The following is a 21,143-nucleotide window of genomic DNA, read 5'->3' as shown; positions in this document are numbered from 1 at the left end:
ATGTGAATTTTTCTTTTTCAGTGGCAGGAATGGAAAGATACAGCCATTTTTATTGGAGTAAGAAAGCACTGAATCACAACATTCAATGTTGGGTTTTTTTTCTTTGCCATTTTAATGGCTGATTCAGATGACCTCATGGCCAATGTCATATGGACAATGTGAGCTAAACTAATCATTAAACTGATTAAACTGAAAACACAACAAAAAAGAAAGCATTTTGTATCATGTCGAATAGATTCGACCTAAATCACATCTGCTCTATAACTGTGAGCCATGAACTATACTAGTTTGGGGCACAAAGTTCTGGGACCATGTATTTAGGCATTGGGTCCTTTATATCAACACTATTATTATGTATAACTTCTAAAGATTTCCTGGAACTTAGATTTCATATGCCTGTGTTTCAAATGCTACGTCTATAGAAAAGGTGTTAGAGAAATTGGCATTTGAAAATATAGGTCCTTTATTGAACATAATTTTTGCAGCTAATTTTGGCTATGAAAGAGACTCTCCCCACGCTTTCCTAGACCCCTCAATGTTTGTCTTTGTGGAAGTACTCATTAATGCAGGACCTCTAGCAGCAAAAGGGTCAGTTAACATTAAGGACTACCCAAGTAGACCACAAGACTATATTAGTACTCACTATCTGCTGTAGGGACTAGCTGTTTAGAGAAACAAATTCTAAATCATCAATGTTGGAGGTGCTCCTTCAGAATCCTTCTTGCTTTACTAGATGCTACAAAGAAGCTTCCACCATTGTCCATTACAGAAAAGGGTCAAATGATGCCCTTTTGGAGAAATGATACCTTTTTGTCCCATATAGAGTAAGGGCCAGAAGTGTTATGACTTCTCTGTAATTTCACATAGAAATTACTCCAGCACCAAGATTCACTAAGTTTAGGGAAAAGAGAAGGCTAGTCCTCGAAATTAAGAGAGATATGCTCTTACAGGGGAGCACATTCATAACTTCTGCTTGTAGAATAAGATCCTTCTTCCTGATTTCTACAGCACTGTCTATAAAAGGCTCCAAGTCATTGGGTAGAACCAGTTGAAAATGAACTTGCTGTGTATTTCTGAGCTCGTAACATGGAAAAATAAGGCAAGCATGTGGTCACAAAATTTGCGTCATAAAAATTTAGTGGCTACATTTTTGGTCATTTCAAAGGCCAAAGTCATGCTAAACAATATGGCATTTGATAAATTCCATGAGAGGCAAAACAACCAAAGGGTTAAAAAAAAGCAAAAAGCAAAAAACAAAACAAAAAGACAGATAATGAAAGTGCAGGTAGTTTCCTTGTGCTTAATACAATGATCTTGAATTTCCTTTTCCAGTTCCCTACACCCACTGTTGGGTTTTTTTTTTCCCTAATAAGCTATTGTCATGAAAACATGCAATTGTCTTAGAGTGGCACTGACTCAGTCTGCTTTTAGTGAAGGGGCTTAACTTCTAAAGGAAAGCTCACTGAGTAGCAATGATCTAACGTCTTGGGGTGATCAAAAACCCTTTTAGGCTGAGTTGTGATACTCAGTGCTAGTTCCATGTTCACCTTGAACCAACAGGCATGTTTTGTTATTTTTTTTGATAGATACTTTCTCAAATAAAAATGCTTCTCCCTGTTCAAAACAGGTTGAGATGTCACAAGGATGATTCACATGACATGAGGCACTGCCTAAAATTTGATAAGGGAGAGCACGGATGGCCAGATCACAAGCCTGTTAGTTCCACAAATGAGAAACCTCCATCTGATCAGGTAACTGGAAAAAAATTGTCTTGTTTTCCACCTTGGATCGGAAATCCAATTGAACCTTCTTCGATGGACATTTCTCATTTCCTACAGAAATACTTACTGGTTGCTGTAGGTGAAGCTGCCTCACCTTCAGTGGATGTAGTGATGGGTTTAGTATCTGTCATGGTCAGGGTCACAGGTCGCACTGCACTGTGATGGGGAGAGGGTGCCAAAACTGGAGTGAAATGGCCGGGCACTTTCCCTACTACTTGACCACTGCTGTTGGGCTACAAAACAAAAACAGAACACGCCGCATGAAACAATCCAGCCCGTCTAGTTCATAAGTCCATTTAGCACACTCTTCCTTCATGGACCCTGCCCACGGCGTGGAACAGCCCTATGGGCCCTTGCTCAAGTTAAGAATCAGAACCTCTAATAAGTGGTTAGTAGTAATAGGAAGCAGCAGCACTTAAGAGAAGGTTTTCATCTTCAAAGCACTTTGTGTTCATTAATTAATCTTTACAACACCCCGGAGAGGCAGGAGAACAGCATTACTCTCTTTTAAGAGGCCAGAAAACTCAAAGGGAGGGGAAATAACTTGCCCAAGGACAAAAATGGAAGTCAGCTTCAGAAGTAGAACTGGAACCCAGAACTCTCTCAACTCTGAGCCCTGGCCTCATCAGAATGAGTTTGCACTGGTCCTTTTGGATGAAATTTGCACCAAGTGCTTTTCAGACTCAGATGCTAATTGCACTTCTAAGTGATAAGAGAATAGCTCCTTGATACCAAGACTCCACTCCAAAGAACACAATTTCCATATCTTTCTCCTCATGCTCCTTTTGTCACATAACACAACACATTCATCCACACAAATAACGGACAACTTCTAAGACACAATGGTGGTGTTATTGGGAGCTCCTAAGATAAGAAAAGAGAATGAGGCGCAGTACTTCCATCATAGACTTTTTTTTTTTAATAAAAGAAATCAAAATGCCTGATCTACAAAAATGATGCTAAGATACGGTAACGGGTCTGGCCTACAATCTACAAACAAAGCTTTAAAGACTGAAACTAAAAAGTGTTGTAAAAAGAGAGGACAATCAACTATATTATATATTATTTGGTTTGTCCTTATATTGATGTGTGTGGATATTTACACAAAACATTCATTAACATTTGTGGGAATTACCCAAGTAAATCCCCTGTGCTGTGATAAAATAGATATTATTATGCATACTTTAGCCCCTGGGTACAAAAATAGTTTCCGTGTGAGGAGGCAAAATCCTAAGGGACACACTGATATACTGTAATACCAGAACATGTTTTTCTGGATAGAGAATGCTATTTTTGTTCAGACCCAAGATAGAATTCTCTACTGCATTAAATCCCTAACAATTTTGTAGGATTTTATTTTCCAAAATTACTTAGCCTTTCTAATTCAGAATTATCAAAAGAAAGAGGCAATCTGCATTAGTAGACCCATCTAGCTACCTACAAGCATAAGCAAATATAGATATTTTATGCCTGAAAAAAAGATGAGAATCTAATCATGTTCAAATATTTTGGCTTTTAGTCATAACTGAGTCTTAAGTTAGACCCCTCAGCTATTGCATCATTTTTTGCCTTGAAAATGAAGTATTTTAATATCCTGACACTTCATCACACCTAATTCAGAGTACTAAACATTACGTCAGGAAAATTGCCCACTGTTTTCTCCTGTGGAAATATATGGGAGAGTTATATCTTTAAACTAATTTTACTTAAAATATTCTATTGAATAGCAAAATCATCTCACTATAATCAGTATAGTAGTAATGTGATTAATCTCAAAATTGCTATGGGGAATACATGGCATCTCAGTTGCTTGTCTTAACAGTCTAAATTAGTATATTACTGAAGCATGTTGGGGAGAAACCAGTTATTGCAGGTAAATGCTGAGTAGCCGCCATTCTTTTGATTAAAGTTATTTTTGGAAAATGCTAACTGAGTAGCCATTCTTCTGATTCTACTTTTTGAGGGAAAGTTAACCAAGTAGCAATTCTTTTGATTTCCAAGGTAAAAATTGGACTAATATCAGAAGATTCTTTCTACAAATCCAAGAAATGTGTTTTAAGGATAAGCAGGAAAGAAATTTAGATAAAATATTTCTAATAGGTATTTGTAGTTTGCTATAAATTCATGGGGCAAAATTCATGTTCCCTTTCAAAAAGCAAAAAGTAGTTTAGTCATTGGCCCATCACTACCTGTCCAACTTTTTCTAGTAATTGAACATGACAGTGAGTTGCTTTATATTTTCCCCTTAAAAATGACAACCACAAGCCAGAAATATGTTATTTTTATCCCTGGTGTCAGGTTCCATGAGCAGAGTTGTTCTGTGTGCAGTGATCAAAGTCCCAGACCCTTGTGTTCAATAACACCTACCTGGAAAATGACAATAATGTGAAGGAAATGCTGCGACAGACTATGGCAGTACAGTGCTCCATACTGCAAAGCTTTCCCCACTGGAACTGAATCAACGTTCCAAGTTCAGTGACACACATTTACCTAATTTAAAGTTTACAAAAAGTGACAAAAGAAATAAATCTGAGCCAACACAGGCAGTGATATTTCATATTTTAGGGTCCACAGAAATGAGAAATATCGGTCTGTTTTCTGCTAGTTTAAAAGGCTCAATCTCTACCATAGAACTTTTATCTTCTAAGGATGCTAAAAGATGAACCTTCTCATTGTTGCTGCTAAAAAGAGTTGACTCCTCTCAGGAGAGAGTTGACACAGCATTTTGAAGGGATTATCCTGCTCAGTGCATTGGTTCCATTATACAGTATTAAAACCCTGAGAAAGCATTAAAAAAAAAAAAAACCTGAGACAAGAGAGTAAGACACTTCTCTCAGAAGCTAGATAGATCTTTACCTTGAAAATGGGAAGAAAAGCAGGGAACAATATAGGCAGATTATCGCCTAATCTGCCCTCTTAACATATAAAAAAATTGAAATGTAAGTAAAACAAGCACTGAATAATTAAAGAAATGCATAACACTAAGGGCCTGATTTCAATTTGCATAATTTTTCCCTTAATAGTGCCTAATTAAGACATCAGTTTTTTTTTTTAAAAATCCAATGGAACTCTAAGATTTTCCACACTGAATTAACATTAAGGACTTTTAATGGATGTCTTAATTAGACTTTGTTATTCATGGAAATTTTACACAAATTAAAATCAGGCCCTGTGTGCACTGTTCCCAGCTGAGTCTCAGCAAAGGCTCTGTGGAACTGAAATACTTTTAAATCCATGCTTTGACGGCAAATTGTAGTCCTAAACTGATATAACACAATCTCATGGTTTTTCTTAATGAGCATCAATAGCATATCAAATAAAATGATGTTATTTGACATTTTTCACTTGAAAATTTCAACTAAAAATTTATCTGCAAATTTAAATTTCAAAAACTATGCACCTAGTCCAGAATGTTAATTTATAGGGTCCAATAATCACAGTGACTTTTTTAAATAGCCCAAAAGTCATTTGTTGGCATTCAAAATATAACTTACAGTTTTCTCTGAGCTTTTTTGTTAAATGAAAAACTGGTATTGCTCCTTATTTCTTGTGCTTATTGTAAACTAATTTCCCTTCAAATATAGTATTTTTTATCAAAAAGCTTATATTTAAACCTTTTGTAATAATTTGAACAACAGTGTTAACACAAACACTCCTAAATCTCCCCAGTTCATTGTGCCATAGAGTTGACAGGAAACTTTGAAGCAGGGTGGGAAAATGAGCTACCAGACCATATTATACAAATTACATTACACTCACATGAGAAATATTACCATTATTAACAGACAGTTTGGGCTGAAAGTCTGCCCTACAGAAGAGATCATATGGTATTGTTATATGCCCATCTGATTACAAAATAAAACAAAACAAAACTTTCTTATTCAAATCCCTAACTCATGACTTTGCCACTGAGAACCTGAGAACCACACTGCCTTATGGTAGGGCAGAAATATATCTGAATCATTATACCTGTAGTGAATCCCTAAAGTTACTATCAAATATTTACAAAAAAAATAAATATGTAGCTATGTCACCTACTCTTAAGTTCAGTTATATCTGTGCAAAGAATTTTAAGTATCCCTCAAACATGGAAAATGTTTATATCACTAAAGCTTATTTTAATTCCTAATAGCTTATCTATAAATACAATTCTGATCTTTTTGTATGTTTATTTTAATACATCCCTTGCTATTCCCTGACACTGTGTCACATACCAAGTATTTCAAAGCTGTGAACTACTCTAAGCTTTTTTATTTTTATTTTTTTTTGGCTAATGTGGTCCCTATGCAGATTTTCTCATCAGTGAAAATAAGAGAAATTAAATAAATTGATAACAAATTTTCACTTCTTAGGAAATCCTCTTACTAGCTTTCTCTTAAGATTCAAAACAAAAGTTTAATAAATCACTGAGAACCTTTCTGAATTGAGAGTTCAAAAGTTAATGCCATGACACCAATTAGTCCATTCCCCTAAACATGAGCATCATAAGATACAGAAAAGGGAGCATACTAATCATATCTGTTCCATTTTAATCTGCTGTTCTCATGATATTTCCCTGCACCCCCCATTCTCTTTACCTGGCTTGTCTGTGGACTAGATGGGTCATAAGAAGGTACATAATTCTTCAGAGTATCCTGAGGATTCAGGTGAGGAGGGTATCTGATTGTTGGATGAGAAAAGTAGCTTGATGGGGCCGGAGGAAGGATAGCTTGTGCTGGGAATGGCAATGGTGACGGTGACGTTCTGGTTGAGATGACTGAAGAAAACAAAAGAAAAAATTGATTACGCTTTACCTTTCTAAACTCTTTAGTTCCTGTACTTAAGTATGAAGTCAGAAAACATGCAGCAGAATGATGCTTTTTTAAAAAGACAAACTAAAGATCTTAAAATATCTGCCACTCAGTTTTCTTTTTGTCTCATCTTGGTGAGTCTGTTTCTCCTCTATTTCCTTTTCTTTCTCCTCTTCCTATTCTCACTGTCTCACAACTCTCTGTGTCATTCTCTCTGGGGGTCTGTCTCTCTCAATCTCTGTCTCGTTTTCTACATGTCTTTGTCTCTGTGTCTGTTTCTGTATGCCTGTCTCTCGCTGCCTTTCTAGCTCTCTGCCTCTCTCTAGTTCCCCCACTCGTTCTCCTCTCTCCCCAAACTAAAAATTCTGTTTTTACAGATCCATAACTATTGAAAAAGTTTTCATTTCTTAAGGGTTATGTTTCTTTAAACAAAGCAATTACTTCCCAGCAGAGCAGATACTTGCCTTTGGTCTCAAGAGTTTTGATCAATTGAAAACATTTTAATGAAAAAAGGATTCACAAATTTTTTACTAAGGTTCAGAATGGAAACAAATCTCACTGTAAGTAAGTGTAGTGAATTTTTTCTTACTATGTAATCCTGTACCTGCCTATGGATGTGGGAAGGGGGAGCCAATAATTAAGAAGCAATAATGTCAAGAATAATTAGTTGACCATTGTGTAAATGCTAATGAATGTTCAACCTCAGGGCCTGGGAAAACCTTCCTCCAAATGAAAATATTTCTTTCAAAACAAAAGGGATCTCTTCTTTACATATTTTCTCTGCACTCTTTTTATTCCCTCCCTTCTACATTCTCTTTTTGCAGACCCATAAAGGCAAAGATCTCATTGCTAATGCAATACTAAGCAGAGACAACATGAAATGTTACCTTAGAGCTTTCAAAGCCATGTTAACTTGCCCCATTTATAATGCTTATTACACTGAAAGTATTACATAAACTTTATATAATGAGGCATGTTTATATGGATACTTCATAACTTTAGTGCTATTTTTAACACAGGCATTATCTGAGACTTATTCACCTAATTGTCTAGTAACTTAAAAAATAGATACAGGCATCTTACTATAACATAAATATCTCTACAGTAAAGGGGTAATAGCAATAGAAGCAAAATCTCATTAACAATACATTAAATAACTTCTTTTTGCTTATCATTTTTCCAGGATGCCAAATTTTACATTTAAAAGGCTTTGCACTAATCCTGAGCCAAGTTGCCTAGCAATAGAATATATAGTTTTCCTATGTTCTTCAATTAAAAGATATGCAGCGTGATTTAACAAAAACTTTATAAAAATTTATCAAGATTTACCTTTTAAATATAGTATTCATTACCACCAAAAGGAAAATTTTTCATAACATACAAGAACACATAGAGCAAGGAAAAACAGGAATAAACTCAATTATAAAGTTCCTTTCTTTATAATCTACGAGTTGATCAGATTTAGGAGTAGCTTTCAAAATCAAATTAAACAAATGAGATTCCACCCTTCCCCCTAATTTTGGTGGTGATACAAGGGTTGGGCAAAGACAAAAAAGAAGAAGTTGAAAAGAACATCAGACTTGAAATAAAATTTTAGGTTTTAATCTCATCTTCAACACTTGCTATATAATGTGTGATAAACAAAGAACAAGACCTTTAATAAAATATAAGATAATAAGGTTTATTACCTCCTGGAGGGAATAATGTGGTTTGGAGTTGAAGGGCATCTTTCAGATAATTAACTTTAACCTGTCCATTTTACAGGTGAGCAAATTAAGGCCTAGAAAGTTGACCTGACTTGTTCAAAAGCACTTGGGTCATATGTAGCAGAATTTGGATTTAAACTCAGATTCTGTTAGTCCAAATACAATTTTCTTTATTCTACCTCATTCACATCATCTTTTTAAAATTTTAAGCAAAGTGATCATATAATGTGTGCATGTCATAACTTATGATTAATGTTGCTAAATCAACTCTTACTATCAGTGATAATCAATATTCTTAAGTATTTAATTATGTTGTCCAAAATTACAAAACTGGCATTAAGGTAACCACAGCAGTACATGGGTTTTGAATTGTTTTTCCAACTGTGGTGATGTGCTTTTATTAAGCAACCATATTCTCTTAACAGCTCCCCTCTGTGGCTAACAATAGGCAGACATATGGTCAGATTTAGGGGGGCAACTATGGTGTGAGTCTCTCCTTTTTCTCCTCAACTATGTTCAAGTTGGTCCAGTCTAAGGTCATTTTCCAGACAACATGTCAAATCAAAAGTAAGTACATTTGTTATTGCTTTCTTCCATAGTATTCATTCAAGTTCTCTTAAAGGGATAACATACAGTAATATAAAAAAAAGTGAAAATGTTTTTTTCATCTCAATAGCAACAGTTCATCCTGGGTTTCAAAAGGTTCTGTGTAGTCTCTAGAAGGTCTCATCAAGCTGGATGAGGTTCTAGTAAGTAACTGATGATAATGGGCGCATTATTTGTCATCTAAAGACCAACTAAACACAAAGGTTGAATTTTTGTTCTTGTAGCATTTTATAAAGGCTGTCTAGTAATATGCGGATGGCTTAGAAGTTTTGTTAGAGGGTGATCTGAGACAAAGAAATAATTTGTTGGTGGTACAACAAATGGAGAATTGGACTTAAGAGTCAAGAAGTCCTGAATTCAAATTCACTTTCATACAATGAACTAGCTATGTGGCCCTAGGCAAGTAATTTTAACTTCTACTTGCCTTGTTTTCCTCATCTGTAAAATGGGGATAATAATAATAATGATAATACCTATCTCTTGGGGTTACTGTGATGATAAAATGAGATGATATTTGTAAAGTCCTTTGCAAACCTTAAAATACTATATGAATGATTGCTATCATTACTTGTGATAGGAATTGAATATTAGTATGTGTGTGTGTGTGTGTGTGTGATATAAACACACACAAATCTATCTTTGCCTTTGAAAATAACTACCCTTAGGAAAGTAATTTTAGAATCAAAGCATGACAATGATAAACCTTAAATATGTCCTAGCTCAGAGCATTGCAATTATACTTTCTCTTTACCTATAAGTTAAATTTTTATTGATATTATTGATTGATCATTGCAAATCAATCGGGATTAGCACTGCCTGAAGAATGTGTGTGTAAAGAAAATTTTCTATCTGGTACATATTTCTCCTAACTATAATTTCCTTTGTTGTAGGCAGCTTAAGCCCTCTTTTTTTTTTAACTGAGGAAGAAGTAGAAGACAATTTGACATCAATCAAGACAGATTTATATATACCACAAGCGAAATGTTGCATGTGGATATTTGTAAAGTACTTTGTTTTTGTAAATTCCACCATTTCAAAGGATCTCTAATTCCAAAAAGGTGAAGTTCTTCTACCAACTCAGAATGCAACCCACTCTAATCCTTGAAAGTTACCATGGCAAAATAAACAAAAATCACCATAATCAACTTGGTGATAAGACTCTCCAAATTTAGAATAGTCTTTGGGAAAATATAGTTACATTTCATTCCTAGACTTGGATTTTCTTTATATAAAGGTCTAAAATAGATTCTACTGGTATTAAAAATAACTATCATACAAATAATAGTATATATATGATAAAATATGAAAATTTATACCAGGCTTATTACTGTATTCACATCTAAGTATTAGAGTTTATAAACAATGTGCATTGGATCCTAGCTGTGTGACTTTCTAATTCCATGACTCTGAGAAAGTCATTTCCCTTCTAGTCCTCAGTTTCCTCATCTGTAAAATGACCTCTAAAGTCTTTTCCAAATCTAAATCCTAATATCCTGTGAACAAGGTCATACACACACATACACAATCATTTTGCCACACTCATAATGACTCATGTTTATTTTCATATTTTTGAGAAAGTAATTGGCAATAATCTGATGATTTGGCAAAGAAGATATACTGGTGTTTTTCCACTTTAATTTGTAAACCTTAAATCATCATATAAATATGATTTTGTAAACATCACCATCTAATAATAATTAATTATGAAGCACAGCAGAATAATTCATTGTTAAAAGAAGCAGTGAGTGATAAAACACTCAAGAAGAAAAAAATTTTTCATTTTTAGGTTCTGAGCATAGGATCCTCCAAGTTACACTGTTTTGCTCTCAGATAAATCTTGATAAATGAACAACAAATTTCACTCAGAGAAATACTGTTTATGTGACTTAATGCCTTTGAAAATATTTCAAACTCAACAACCTCCTCGATCACCCTTCTCTTTCCTTCAATAAAATATATGGGATTAGGGCCCATTAGTAGAGTTATAGAGCACAGCATCTTGTGCTCCATTACTGTGGACTTGGGCCAGAAGCTAAAGAAACAAGAAACCTCTAGGCAACTCCTCACCACTGTGTGCAACTCCTGCGATTCCGGGATGGTGGTGCTGAGGAAAAGTGCTCAATCTGGGTGAAGAGTCCTGCGGAGATGTAGGGCTAAACAATGGCTTTTCAGGCTTCTTCATAGTAGTAGGAGAAGACATATCTGCAAGGGTGAAAAATGTTTTTGGCAATGTTAGGCTGCGGCCCAGAAGTGAATGTGCCAGAGGATATTCTTGTCTAATAGTCTACTCTTCTTATATCCATGATCTTTTGAAAAGAGGTGCGCCTATATTCTTTTTTGTGGCTGTCCTGCAACTTTAAAGTTCATGTAAGATCTAGTCTGGCAGTTTTTGCTTCTCGTTGAAGATAACATAAGATTTCACTAAATGTGCTTTTGGAAGTTTTTTTTTTCAGAAACGTTGAAAAAAAATAGTGACACAGTGGCCTTCTGGGTAAGACACAGAACTCTTGTTTATTGATTCTCTGTGGCTCAAATAAAGCCTTGCCCAGACATTCCCCACTAATTTAAATTTAAATGGTTTCAAGGAGTCTTTGTTTTCTAGGCCCCAGACCACACTGTTTATTAAATAGTGGCAAACAGAGTACAGATGTCCTAAAGGATCTTTCAGGTTGGAAAAGAGAGAATTAATCAGTATCTTAAACTGTCAAGTATGCCATTTGTCTAACATCTTATATGACAGCAACAATAGCTAACATTTATGCAGCACTTCAAGGTTTGCAAAGGGTAGATATCCCATTTATTATTTGATTTGATTTTCACAACTCTGTGAGGTAGGTGCTATTATTTTGCCTATTTTATAGATGAAACCTGAGGTTGAAAGAAACAAAAAAAGGTCAAGTCATATGAAGTGTCTGAGTCAAGATTCACATTTTCCTGATACTAAAAATGGCACTGATGCCACTATCACATTTTTTTATATTTTTTAAAGTTGATAGCTACAATCATTATTAAAAGACATCAGTAAGGAAAGTTTTCTGGTATTGATGAAATCTGTACTACTCATTTTATTATGAAAATGCTTTAACATCATCTAAATAATAATTTTTAAAGGAAGCAATGGTTTCAGAGTTCTGAAGTTCCATTTCTTTATATCTATTAAGAAAATAACTTTCATCCTAATAAAAGGGAGTTAAAATAAACTAAATATTAGCTTTCAGCATTTTGTCATTCTGCTACTGTATCATCTAATAGTTCAAAGTCAGTCAGATATTAGCTTTCAGCATTTTGTCATTCTGCTACTGTATCATCTAATAGTTCAAAGTCAGTCAGATATAATGTTTAAAAAAAAGATATTTAATTTGATTATCAGTTGCTAAATTGGTCAGAAACAGTACATTTTTGAAACAAGGAATCACAGTACTAATTCCATATGCCTCCAGAAATAGGAAATACATTTAAAAAGAGAAGGAAATGGCCAATTAAAACATTGTCATTAGGATGCCTTTAAAATAAAGAAAAGTATTTAAGTTGTAGAAATAAATTTTAACAGTAGGGTTAACTGCAAGTAATAGATCTTAAATAATGCTAAAAATGCAAGTGTGACTAATACATAATAAGAATATTTAAAATATGCATACTTTTAATCTGATTGAATGTGTCACATATATTGATACATTAAAAAAAGAACATAGAATTTTTAAACTTTACAAGATTAGACATTTTAAAGCATCTATCCCAACTGGCTTATTTTTATAGGTGACATAATCAGAATTTCAATTAACCCCTACTTGAATACCTAATTTGAAATGGACTTTCAGAAATGCATGCTGGTGGCTTTCTATTGCTCCTCTAAAACATTGACTTTGTTTGAGTTCAAGTATGAGGCTTCAAACAAAATTAACATATGGCCAATCTGCTTCTAAGAAGTCTACCATATAAATTATAAAAGCATAACTGCAAATCATTTCAAAACAATTCAACACAAATGGTCTTTCCTACCTAGGATGAATGCACCTGGTAATGTGATCTTTGGAGATGAAGTTCAACCAAATCAAGGCAAGTGCCACTGGTGCTCATTATTTCAAGACTTTCATTACAACCAGCTGAATCCACAATAACGAGTTCCTTTAAAGGGGGGTTGAGGGGATGTACAAACCATAGGTGTTCATACAAAAGTTCATGTTACACAGGTGATTATGCAGTTTTGGAGATGCTACCTAGGCATTTTCTTTGCTAAAATTATATAATTAGCTTTATGAAGTAATTAGGATGGCTTCATTTATTCTTTCTGTTCTCTCTCTTGCATGTACTGATTTAATGGTCCCTTCATGTTCTAAATACACCAAGGAATTATAGATGCAGAAAACAAGAAAGACTGAACAAAAACTATTTGCTCGAGTTATGAAGATCACAAAGGGTCTCCCTTTCTTGATTAGTAAAAACATTTTGCAGGCTTCATTAAGAGCATGTGAGTTTGACTGAGGTCTTTATTAAACAGGACTCACTTTAGAAGAAAATAAGTAATCATATTGTTAAGTTTAATTATGTTTTATTATCTTGTAAAGATACAGCTTTGTGAAGTGAAACAAGATAAAGTGAGGTTTAGATTTGAGACATCTTCGAATGACAAGTTAAAGGACGGAGGGGACTTCTTGCTATTATATTGTAATAGTAAAAAATTGTAACTTTTATTATAATTTTCTTTTATGTTACTAAGTGTCTAACATGCTCTATTTTCAAAGAAATCATATGCTCAGGATACAAGTATGAGAAACATGTGCTTAGTATATAAAAGAAAGGGTTATTTGTTGTCCTTTTTTTGGTAAGCAGAATCCTGCTTTTCAAACTATATTTTCATTCAAGCATTGGGGACAAAACAGGAAAAAATGTAAAATCACATATTAAGGAAAGAATTCTAGGAACCAAGGAAAGATTTGTCTGATTTTTTTCCATGACAGAAAGGCAGGCAATGAGAGAGACACAAAGAAATTGTTGTAGGGATATGAAATCAGAACGAGAAATTTAATTTTGATTTGGAAATTAAGTATGTACCAGTGAAAGACAAATAGAATATGGCAATGTCTCTAAGATAGCTCCCTCTTCTTTTTCTTTTCCTTCTCTTCAGTAAGCAATCTTTTCTAAGTCTTTTTCATCTTATATCTGGATTGCTACAACTACCTTTTTCCATACCTCTGGCCTCCAAGTCATCTTATTCTATCTATTCTACATTGTTTCTAGAATGGCCTTTTGGAACATCATTGTAACTATCACTTCTCCATTAAAAAGAGAGATTCTATATTATCTATTGAATAAAATCTTTGTTATTAAAGATCATTTACCATCATTTTTGTACACTCTAGTCACGATAAATTGCTTATAATTTTCCAAACTATTCTACCTCCATTAATTTGTACATGCCATCCCTACTGACTAGAACAGCCTCTAACCTTCCCAACATGGCTATCTCAACACCCACTGAAAATTTATCTGCAGACTTACCCCTTGTTGGAAGTCTGCAAAGACAGATAACCCCCTACATTTGACTTAGCTTAGCACAGTGCCTGGTGCAAAAAAAAAAAAAGTCATTTAAAAGCTTCTTGACCTGACTGAACACTTCTTTATATACTCAGTTTGTACCACATAAAGTATTATTTATTGGTATATAGCTTTGTACATTTTTCAGTTGTTTCTATGAGTATTTAGACTGGCTCTCTCTCAATTCATGCAAGTTAAGGACAGAGTAGGTTTCTGTTTGTCTATATATATTCTTTATATAGCATACCCTCAATAAATTTTGACCAATAGTCTGCTTCATAGGATGATTTCCAAAGTCTATGGAATGTTTAACTAATTGCAGGTTGGGAGAAGACTGGCCCCAAGGGAAAGAATGAAAGGTAAATTTAAATAATCTGAAGACAGGGTGGAAGCAAGAGAAGTAAGAGAAATCAGTAGATAAGAAGGAATCAAAGGCAGAGTAACAGAACACATTTTGCTGTCAAAAAGAGACAATGGATAAAACAAGAAGGTCTACTCCAAAGACAAGAGAAGGTGACAAAAACTAGCAAGTGATGTTGTTTGTTGCGGATTTCTAATTAGGTGATCAGCTCTTGCTTTTAAAAACCACAGGGTAAAGCTGACATGCAGCTTAGAATCTTGTTTCAATAAGTAAGATACACAAAGAGTTAACATACGAGGCACATTTTACCTAGGTTTCTGACATATCGAGCTTTAACTAATCCATTTTGTTCAAAGCATTCATTAAAGTGTTTCTTTCAAAAACTGTGGAGTTACCATCATAGCTCCTTATTTCCACTTAAACCCCTGTCATATTCTCATTCCTTGTGTACCATGTGTAGCTCAAGTCATGGTATATCATATACTTTAAAGTATCATATCAAAGCGGGGAGAAAGGTTTAAGTAAATAGATTGATTCCTTTCCCAATAAGGCAAACTCTTCTACAAAGGGAGGCAGAATGTGAAAAGAGGCACTGTGAAACCCAGCCTATGTAGTCTACTCAGCGGCAGCTTGCACAAATGGCGCTCCAGATGTATATCTGTTCAAGTCAGCCCAAGGCAACAATTTTGATCAATTCTAATGTGATAAAATGCTGCAGGGAAAGTGTGCAGAAATGTGTTTACGTCAGCCCTTAATTAAACTGTTGTTCACTTCCAAAGAACCTTAGGAAACACTAATGAGACATGAGTTTGGGCAATTTCCTCATCAAAGCAAAGACCCTCTTCCTCTGTCTGTGGCAGCCTGTCATCCAAGAAGCTCCCTGGATAAATGTCACATGGCATGCCAATCAGCTAGCCACCTGTTAGGAGAACTTCACTGGAGTCAACTAGTGATCTAGGGCAAGTTCAAACATCCACCTTAACACCTGCCTGTCCGGGACACCTGTTCTATTTTCATAGGCAGCCCAGCAATATGGGAGCTTTTCTGATATGCTTCACGTTTAAAATAGGACCTATAATCTCCACAGAAGGCACTTTCCCTCTACTAGAAAATGAATGTATTGGTATATCTATTTTTAGATTTTTAATACATTTCTATATCTTTGGGGATAGATATACCTATTTGAATCTTGTTCGCTTTTATGACAGAGCTTTCAACTACTGCAATCAATTGTGTAATAACACAGGAATTTCTTAGATTTCTGGAAGCTATTTTAAGAATGCCAAAGCAACAGGCTCAATTAAAATGTTACCTGTTTGATTACTGTGCTTAAAAATACATTTCAATTTAAGTAACCATGACCTCAAGCATCATTTTTTATAATCCAATTCAATTTTTCTTTTAAATCTTTAAGGAACTGGCTATTCATTTTTATAAGACAGATGGATTTTTAAAGAGTTCTAATTGGATATCATGTATGTACATCATCAGTTATTAAGTTCTCAAAAACTTAGTTGAAAAATGGTCCATTTATTTTCTTGTGCTAAAAACAGATTCTTCCATTTACCAAGGGTTTGACATCTAAAATAATTCTTCTCAAGCATTGTTAAAAATCTCTTACTTTTTTTCTTACATTATCACAGCTGCTAAGCATTTGCCAGTCTCCTGTTTTTTTGGTAGCAGGAAAGAACTTGAGGTGTGAAGAAAACAGTAGGGAAACTCCAGTTAACACTGCACCTCTGGTGTGAAGAGTTTGAACGTGAACACCCAGAAAAGGGACATTTACATGGATGGAAGCAACTACTCCTAATAATCCAATAGACTGGATCTAATCAGATTGTAGTTATGATATTTATTAATCCATATTTTTTATTCCTCTCATTTGGATTGCTATATTCCTACTTCTTTATGAATGTAAAAGAATTCTGATATCTTTTTATTTCCTTAACATTGTGCATATTTATTTATTTTTGTTATTTATTTTTTAAAAAATCTTAGATGTGAGGCATATTCATGTTGCATAAGAGGCAACCTAACATTGCATAAAGAGTCCTAAGATTGAAGTCAGGTAGTCTTAGGTCCAAATTTCATCCCATACATTTACTAACTGTGGCCTTGAACAAGTCAGTTACCTTTTCTTAGCCTCAGTTTCCCCAACTATAAAATGTGAACAATACAGAATTTTATAATATAAATATTATTTGCTTATAATGATATTTATTATTACTGACACTATTAGATGATTAATAAGGGCTTATTAGTTGGTTGAATTACTCCTGTAACACTTACCTTAAAAGGTTGTTATGAAAATTAAATGAAATAATACATATAACATACATTGTGATCCTTAAGATCCTATAAAAATTCCAATTATTGTTGTATCTTGAACATTTTAATAGACTATTGTTCAGCTCTCACACAACATCTTCTGGTGTTTCTCTGTCCTCCTTTCAGGAAAAAAATAGCTTCCTTTTAGGATTCTCATTGATCATAAAGGATTTTGCTGATAGAAAGGACTTTAGTTCATCTAAGATATCTGGGCCAGAAAATATTTTTTTACATAGAAAATGAATGATTTTTTAAAGGAATCTAAGTAGGTACAGAATATAAATAGTAAATATAGGACAGGATTTAGACATGTCACAGATCATATATCTATAGCTATTACTATTATACAAGAGGCCATTGTGTGATGGAGAAAAGGAGAGATAATTGTTTCATCAGCAGTAGTCACTACCATATTCCTCTTCCAAAGTATTTGTTTTATAAATTATTTTACTCTTCTAAGTCTGCCCTTCTCTGTTCTGTGTACTTGTCATAAAGGCTCTTAAAAAGGCATATTACTAATCTCTCCCATCATCTCTATTTCCATCCTCCTTGAATGAATTTTAAAGAGGACCCAGGTTAATATTCCAAATGCACAGTCCTGATCCCATTCTTCCATTGCTCAGACATCTTTAAGGATTTCCCATTGCCTACTGCACTATGATTAGCTTCACATGATAAGGGTTTCTCCAAAATCTATCTTCAAACTACATGGCTGTCCTTAATGAATAGTCTCTCTCCCACAGATAGGCTTTGGCCAACCAAACTGGCCAATGCCACCCCCCACACATCCTCCTCCCATGTCTTTGCTCTCATTTTTCCATATAATAGCTCTTCCCTGATTCTAACTATTAATATCCTACATTGCTCAAATTTTAGCTCTTCTATAAAGCTTTCATTGATTCTGTCCAACATAAAGTGAACACAACCAACTTCCCAAAACATGCTGACTTCCTTTTTGCCTAGTCACAGTCTACCAGATCCAGATCCCCATCTCCCCACCCATATTAGACTATAAGATGCTTGAACTGGTACTTTGTTTTTGTTTTGTTTCATTTTAGATTGATCTCCCTTTCTCACAGCCACTCATGGGCCCAATCTCATTGTTGACTGATAACAAATGATGCAAGACTGATCCAAGAGTTTTGATCAGTTCTGGTCTCAGTCTGGACCATTTCACTCCCGTTCAGGCAACCTGGTAGACCCTTGATCCAAGGGGCTCACCACATTAATGCAAGACTTAGTGAAGGCATCCAATTGGTTTACAGCTCAGAGCTGCCATGCTCAAGAGATCCTCAAGCCTCACCTTTCCCACTAGCAGGAATTACAGGTATGGAGTACAATCACACCACCATATCTTGTACAAAGTAGTTGCTTAATAAATGTTTGTTGAATAAATATTAAATAGTGGAGTTTTAAGAACTCAAGAATTTAAATGAAACTACTTAAAAATACCTCTCTAATACTTCAATGGATTTTATATCTCATTAATGTGGATAATATTTTCAATAGTATTTATTAAAGTCCATCTATGCTTTTTCAGCCTGTATTTTTTCCATGCCCTTCTAAAATCCTATTAAAAATGTCTATCCAACACTTAGGCCTCACTCTATGCCTTTCAACATTTTGTGGCCACTTAGATTTGTTATCAATAATTCCAGTTAAAATATAATTTCTACAATTTGGTTGATTCAAAGCGAAGGTTTTAATTTTTTTTTAATTTTAATTTTTTTTTAATTTTAGAGCAAGGAAAGATTTCACTAGGGTCTCTTCCAGCTCAGTAGTTCTAATATCCTTTGATTCTCTGACGGAAAGGAAATGATATGAATAAGTACTTTGCTCCCTCCAAGTTAACACCAAATCTTTGAATGTTATGGAAGGACATATGGACCTAATCCCTTGAAAGTCATTTGAAGATAATCTGAAATGATTAAAAATAATTAGCTGTCATATTTTAAAAGTATTTTCCCTATAAATTTATATTTAATTTACCCTAATTTTTGGAAAATAAGAAGTTGCACCCTGTAGATAATTTAACATTTTGCAGGCATTCACTCCAATATTCTTTCCCGATAAATCAATTCTTATCTATAAAACAAAATATAGTACTATTTTTGAGGGAAGGGATAAATTCTGGCTTTAAGGATATTGATTTTTTATCTTGACTTTTAAGTACATTGCTATTTTTTCATCAATCAAAACTAGTAAAGCAGTAGTTTAAATCAGATTTTTTTGGTGTATATGTTTTCAATAGTTAGCCAAACTCAAGCAGTGTAGCATGTTAGTACAAGTCTCCATTTATCATATCCTTCTATATAAAAAAAGGTCTCTAGGCTACACCTACACAGAACAAAGATAAAGTCCAAAGCCCTTTGAAGCTCACAATAACACCTTAACTGAGAAGTAAAAATCCTTTGAAGAGTGAAGAACAGTGCTAAAAGAATGAATACTGAATACATGAATACCCTTTTTAAAAACACTTCAAGATGCCTTTGTCCATTAAGTGATTTCATTTCAGCAGATTGACAATGATAAAGTGTCTTGAGTACTGTCAGAAATCCTAATTTGGGGGTGGGGGTGGGGGTGGGGAGAGGAACCAAGCAATGATGCTGAATTTGTAGTATATTGTAGTCACTTATTAAATATTGGCATAGGTAAATTACTGAGATTCAACATGCCTCCAGGGAAAATCTGCTGGCTATGGTGGCTTATTAGTGCAAAGGATTCAAGAGCCTTGGACTATAAAATAAAATCAATACTGTAACCTTAACTGTAAAAGTCAGAAAGATACTGGAAGGGTTCTAATTTAACAAGATTATAGATGAGTTTTTCAAGGAGAACATTTGGGGAAAAGCCATACATATAGAAACATTTATACTCCTAGCCAACTCAAGGTTTCTTTTATTACTAATGGTATTCTTTTCTGTTCTAAGGGTAGATTGGGGGGTGATTTAACTGATGTGTTATTTAGTGGATTTCCAGGAAAGTGGGAAAGGCTTTGTAACTGTTATCAAATAAAAGCATTATATTGAGGTTGAAAGAAATTGTTTGAGAACAATTATGATTTCATGTGGTTAGTGTGGTAGAGGAAAAATAAAGAAAAACTGAAGGTCATCAGTTCAGTAGCTCAATAAAAATATGGTTATGTATATTACATGCAGTTTCTTTTCCTGGATAAAAATAGCCAAGGTAAGGTATAAATTGTCATGTTTGAGCTCAACTTAAATCTATATTTTTCCTCTTACAAATGTAAATGAAAGAAAAAAGAATATGCTGTCAAAGAAATTACTGTGATGGCATATTTATTATCCTAATGGTTTTGGAAATCATGTGAAATTGATCAGCAACAAAACCTCTACAAAACCTCTATTTAGTAATGGACCCATTACATTTAAGAGATAATGTCAATGAAACAGAATATTGTCACAGGATAATGGTCTCCTATTGCTACATCCCTAGTCATTTAGGGAAAATAAATGTTTCAGGCTGGCTGAGTCATTTATTTTCAAAGTAGGAGACACTGATCCCATAACAAGGTTCTGTTACAATAACTCAATCTCTATCAATCATTTGTTGTACCAGAATAGCTGAGGACAAGGCATATGCATCTGTGAGAAATGTGCATTCCTCAGGTACAAGCCTAAACATATGGTGCCTCCCAGCACACAAACACTTCTGCTGTTCCAATGATCCAATGAGAGTCCTTTCATATTAACATACTTTTTAGAACAATTACTTTTTTGTTTAGGAATAGAAATGCTGTTTTTGTATAGCTCTAAAAGATGTATGTTTTTAGATTTTTTAAAGACACTTTTCATTTGACTCAAGCCATTGAAAACTAATTTTTACATAACACACTTGAAAACCTTTGAATGACATGTGTTTAATATAAGACAGTTTAAAGACTACTCTAAAGAAAAAATATGTTTATAAATTTTGCCCTATATAACTTATTGTCCTGAATCAATGCTATTCAATTGGAGCAAAGATATATTGTTTTTGTTCAGTTGTGTCCAACTCTCCATGACCCCCCCTGGAA

General features: G+C 34.3%; 1 protein-coding gene across 16 annotated transcripts in view; it reads right to left on the bottom strand.

Annotated features, from left to right (window-relative positions):
* NFIB (nuclear factor I B) overlaps positions 1-21,143 on the bottom strand; it is a 293,450-nt gene that overhangs the window by 39,744 nt on the left and 232,563 nt on the right. For 7 of the 16 annotated variants that reach the window (XM_056805360.1, XM_007499573.3, XM_007499576.2 and 4 more), the window contains exons 7-9: positions 10,951-11,085; positions 6,359-6,537; positions 1,849-2,014 (exon numbers count right to left, since the gene is read on the bottom strand). In XM_056805360.1, the coding sequence (XP_056661338.1) occupies positions 1,849-2,014; positions 6,359-6,537; positions 10,951-11,085 (480 nt within the window). The remainder of the gene's footprint in view (positions 1-1,848; positions 2,015-6,358; positions 6,538-10,950; positions 11,086-21,143) is intronic. The other 9 variants (XM_056805362.1, XM_001365886.5, XM_056805365.1 and 6 more) reach the window with 4 other exon arrangements.

This window comes from Monodelphis domestica, chromosome 7 (assembly GCF_027887165.1).
Source record: "Monodelphis domestica isolate mMonDom1 chromosome 7, mMonDom1.pri, whole genome shotgun sequence".
NCBI classification, from domain to species: Eukaryota; Metazoa; Chordata; class Mammalia; order Didelphimorphia; family Didelphidae; genus Monodelphis; species Monodelphis domestica.
This window is presented reverse-complemented; position numbering and strand designations above follow the sequence as displayed.